The sequence below is a fragment of the Monopterus albus genome, unplaced genomic scaffold, assembly GCF_001952655.1.
Source record: "Monopterus albus unplaced genomic scaffold, M_albus_1.0 scaffold192.1, whole genome shotgun sequence".
NCBI lineage: Eukaryota > Metazoa > Chordata > Actinopteri > Synbranchiformes > Synbranchidae > Monopterus > Monopterus albus.
This window is the reverse complement of record NW_018128072.1, coordinates 944,641-949,339: the sequence shown is the minus strand read 5'-3', so window position 1 is coordinate 949,339 and position 4,699 is coordinate 944,641. Positions and strand designations below refer to the sequence as shown.

Here is a 4,699-nt window from a genome sequence, read left to right as displayed (position 1 = left end):
GCTGCAGTATGCGTTTTTTTTTATTTCACCCTTTTTTTTTTTTTTTTTTTTTTAACTAAAGCAAGGACAAAAGTCAGGCTTTAATTCATTCCACTATTAACAATGGGCAAACAACCACTGACATTTATCACAGAGAATAAAACATACCCAGACATAAGCATTTTCATGAGTCTAACAATATCCTGGCCATTAATTGTCATTATTGCAGGGTTCCCATGAATCTGTCCCAGAGCCTAAAGATGTGCCTATTCTGGTGCAGCTCAGACTGTTGGATCAAAGAGACTCCACTGCTAAGGTGAAATGCTTAACAAAGTCATACAAGACTTTTATGTTGCTCTGTTCCTAACTTATTTTTCTCTTCAGCTTAGCTGTGCAGTTGCAGTCACATCTGAAATCTCTGGAGAGGCCACAGTAAGTCTGACATTATCCTGGTTAAATAGCAGCTGTAGTCACATGCTTATCACCATGTCCAGTGCCATCCAACCATAACTAACACTCCCAGGGGCAAGTTGTTTCATGCCACTCCTCTTTCCAAAATCCATGTCCATCCTTCTCTGCTAGTGCTCTGTGTGGGTAATTTCTGGCCCTGCCTCCAGCAGTGATATTACAGTGATCGATCCAGCACGGTCTAACACGGTACTGGATCAGTTCAGCCTCCCACCCACAGCTCCTGCACTCTGCATCTGTGCTGTGCCTCCCATAGGTCAGTGCCAGTACAATAGGCAGCCACAGCTACCTAGACACAGCTTTTCTAAATTTACTCTGTACTTGTATTACCCCCTTATATGGACATTTTACTGGAAACAGTGAAAGGCTGACCTTTCACTGCTTAGTTGGCTTTTCCTGTGATACAGTCTTTCTGGTCATGTTTTTATCAGGTGACACCCCAGGAACTGTGTGGATTGGAACTCAGGAAGGAAGGTAGTGCCTGCTGAATAATCAACTTGTTTCAACAAATAACACTTGTCTGTGAGTATAATACTTGTTGGCAGCCCATTCTTACCCACTGTCTCGTTCTCACAGTATACTGGTACACTCAGCCTCTGCTGGCAGGAGGCGTTGTCTGCAGTCTGTTTCCCTATCGGAGGGTGTTCATTCGCTCACGTGAGTTGTTGAAAAAAAATTGTTCCAGAGTTATCTTCAAGTCTTGACAGAAATCTTTTAAAGAAATAAGGAAGTCAGTCCTGACTCAATCTCACAGGTATTCCCAGGGTCAAGTCATCGCTGGTTTAGCTGATGGAACATTAGTCTTTTTCATGCACAATCCAGGTAATGGGTTTTCTGTTTGCTTGTTATAGAACTATGGCTTCTGAAAGTACTTTTTTAAATTTGAGATTTCACTTCTTGATTTTTACTAAGTTTGCAAAAATGTCAAAACAGATGTTTTTACTTTTGTCATTTAAAATTAAGCCTACAAGTGCCCACAATGTGCAAAAAATGGAATACTTCCTGAAGTAATGGTATATCTGACTGTATCAGCTAATCTAGCCCCTTATTTTGCATGTGTCACTTGAAGGTGATGCTTGGTGACTGAGAAATAAGGAGTACTGTTGTTGATAGGTGGCTGGAATCTGCAGTCATACTCAGGGATGCCGCTTGGATCAAACCCTTTGCAGCCTATTCGCTGCTGCCTTGCAAAAGGTGGCCGCTTGTGGGTAGGATACTGGAACAAAGTCCATGTGGTTGACATTAACAGTAAGAAGGTTGAGGTAAGAAACAGAAGAGGTACCCACAGTGTATTATTTTCTCTCATGTTCACACTGTCTTTACACTCACCATCACTGTCTCTCATTTTATTTTACAGCAAATATTCTCAGTCTCTGAACACAGCGAGCAGCAGGTTCGTTTCCTTTGTGCTGGTGGAAGTGGTGTATGGACATCCTGTCGACTTGACCCAGTCCTCAAACTGTTTGACTGGTCCACTGGACGGCCGCTACAGGAAGTTGATTTTACTGCATTGGTTACTAAAACATTAGGTGCTGAAGATGTTTTTTTTTTTTCTTATTAAAATCAATTTTAAATGAAAGTGAACTTTCTTGTACACTTTGCCTTTGTGTTTACTTTGGAATCTACAGTACCTTCAGGTCAGATAATGTTTACAGTTTAGACTCAGAATGCTGCTGACCTGGGTACTTTGAAATCTGTTCATACCACCTTACTGTTTCCATGTTCTCGGTTTTATAATTGAGGAAAAATTTCAACTTGTGTATGATTTTTATTTTACATAGAAAACAGTTATACATTTTTGCAGCCTTCGTGGCTTTAACACCTCCTCTGTGGGTGTGTGGCAGCAGTTCATAATCTGAAACGATCTTTAAAAGTAGCAATTGTTATTGGAATCTGGGATAAAAAGTCAGTGGACTGGACTTACTGACCATGTTGATGTCCAATCTGAATTGAAAATAAATAATTAATTTTGACTTAGTTTATTGCCAGATACGTAACTGTCCTGCAGCTCAGCTAACACATTTCTCTACCCTTCTTTAGGCCAGCCCTTCCTGACACTCTCACCTCTGCAGATCTCCTCTCTCACAGTCATCTCAAGCCGTCTGTGGGTGGGCACCGGAGGTGGCGCCATTTTCTCCATCCCATTATCCATAAGTGAGTTTTATTTAGACTAAGAGTGTTGGTATTTGAATTTTATGTGATCCGAAATGTGCTCTATGAAGTATTCACTGTATGTCCACAGCATCAGAAGCTGTTTCCATCCCGTACTGTTTGACTGCATCAGCCCAGCTGTGCTACCACGGACACAGACAAGCTGTCAGATTTATCATTGCTGCACCTGGTAAGAATTACAAAGCTGTTACTGGGATATGCAAAAATATTTTCAGAAAGTTTTTTTTAGGAGATCTTTCAAACTAGACTTAACTGCTGTATTTGTCCTTTAGTGCCTGTTTGTTTGATCATCTGTGCCCTACAGGTTGTTTGATGACCTCTTCTGGCAGCCGCGCTGTTACTACATCTCAGCTTATCCTCAGTGGAGGAGAGGGCTACATTAACTTCCGGATTGGTGAGTTGATGGACTGGAAAGCGCCGTTACATCTGTCGGACACATTGGATGGGTTTTGTATGTTGAATTGAATTACTGTTTTAGCCATTGCTTACTTTATCAAATGACCGACTGAGCAATCAACTTTTCCAGGAGACGATGCAAATGATGGATCAGTTGAGTTATCCCAAGGTACACCTCAGCGGTCTGAACGTAGTCACATGATCATCTGGCAGAATCCTACCCCCTCTGTACCCAGTCCTGCCCTCTGATATTGTTCATCTCTGAATGGGATAAAGATGAAGCAGGCATCGACTGTACACCGGCAAAGCTTAACAACAATGGCAATGGTGCTATCCTGGAACTAAATGAACTGTTATCTCAGTGTGGCAGCAATAAAAGTATCCTTTAAAAATGATGACGCATACGGGTTCACTCATGTTTACCTCATTCAGGTTGTACATCTGGGTAATTTTGACTGGATAGTCCTCATGGATGGACTGTGAGCCTCAATCTGAATGTATGTGCTGTATACTGGGTCAGAAATTCAGCTGCCTTGTTGTTAATAGACAATTTTTATCTGTGCACTAACAATGCATTCAGTTTAACTGACCTTCTACTCGCTGATACATGTATCTGCTACTCTTGAACATGGAAAGTTGTTAACATCTTTATTCCTCACCAGGCCTTTTCTGTCCTGCAATTTTGACCATAAAGTTAAACTAATGTGGCTGCTCTTAAAGCTGCTGTGTACAGACTGTTATGTTATATGTGAACTGAAGCGGGTATTAGGTATTATCTCACAAAACAATTACACATCTCTTGTCTCCTTATGCTGCAGTGAGATTGGTGATACCTTCTTTCATGACATGTATTTACATAGCCATTTCTAACTTGAGAATTAACTCAAATTCTACTGTTCTACATTGCGTTGTTGTAATTACCAATAACTGAACATTATAAATATGTCTATATAAAAATACATCTGCTATCCCATCTTCCTAAATGAACAATTCTAGAGACTGTGTATGGAATCTTTTTCCTCCCATCAGTTCTTTGCTTGATGACTTTCTTTGGATGTCTTCATTTATTTAGTTTTAATTGGATTTCACTACTTTTTGTAAAATAAGGGAGGGAAATTTTTCAAGTGCTCTAGGCAGTATTTATTTGCTGTTACTGGTTTGTACACTCATTAATGTCAGTAGCTTCTTATCTAATTTGGAAATACAATTAATACTTAAGTATTGGTGTTCACATTGTGCAGACATGACTGTCATTAAAATGTCTTTCTTCAATGGTTAAGTCTCATTTTGAGTGGTACAGCGATAATCTGGTGCAGCAGCACAAACAGCAAAGTCCTAAGATGACTGAATGGCTCCTGAGGACACGGACAAATTAATATTTCAGAATGGTATTTTTAATTTTAAGTGCAATATATAATAGTGCCAGTTACAGGTGACGTCCACATAAAGTTTACTAAGTAGCGATTATACAGATTCACCTGCTTTTCTTTATGAAAACATGGAATGACAATATTTTGCTGTGCGAATTACATGCTAACTTAACAAGATAACAGCTTTGACACTACTTCGCCTCAGGCAGTTTGGCCTGCCGCCTTCTTAAGGACAGCCCTTCATATAACAGCATTTAAAGTTGGTTGAACTCCGGTATCTTTGGACTCCGCTTCTTATGTTGGGCTGCTGTGAG

The 4,699-nt window shown here is 40.2% G+C and overlaps 1 protein-coding gene across 2 annotated transcripts in view; it reads left to right on the top strand.

The window, feature by feature from the left end:
- Positions 1-4,358, top strand: part of LOC109970218 (C-Jun-amino-terminal kinase-interacting protein 4) — a 13,359-nt gene extending 9,001 nt beyond the window's left edge. The window contains exons 17-28 of one of the 2 annotated variants that reach the window (XM_020617635.1): positions 209-295; positions 364-411; positions 562-703; positions 879-921; positions 1,024-1,104; positions 1,202-1,269; positions 1,561-1,709; positions 1,805-1,976; positions 2,488-2,601; positions 2,690-2,788; positions 2,924-3,013; positions 3,146-4,358. In XM_020617635.1, the coding sequence (XP_020473291.1) occupies positions 209-295; positions 364-411; positions 562-703; positions 879-921; positions 1,024-1,104; positions 1,202-1,269; positions 1,561-1,709; positions 1,805-1,976; positions 2,488-2,601; positions 2,690-2,788; positions 2,924-3,013; positions 3,146-3,264 (1,212 nt within the window). In that variant the 3' untranslated portion in view covers positions 3,265-4,358. The remainder of the gene's footprint in view (positions 1-208; positions 296-363; positions 412-561; positions 704-878; positions 922-1,023; positions 1,105-1,201; positions 1,270-1,560; positions 1,710-1,804; positions 1,977-2,487; positions 2,602-2,689; positions 2,789-2,923; positions 3,014-3,145) is intronic. The other variant, XM_020617636.1, reaches the window with a different exon arrangement.
- The last annotated feature ends 341 nt before the right edge of the window (positions 4,359-4,699 follow it).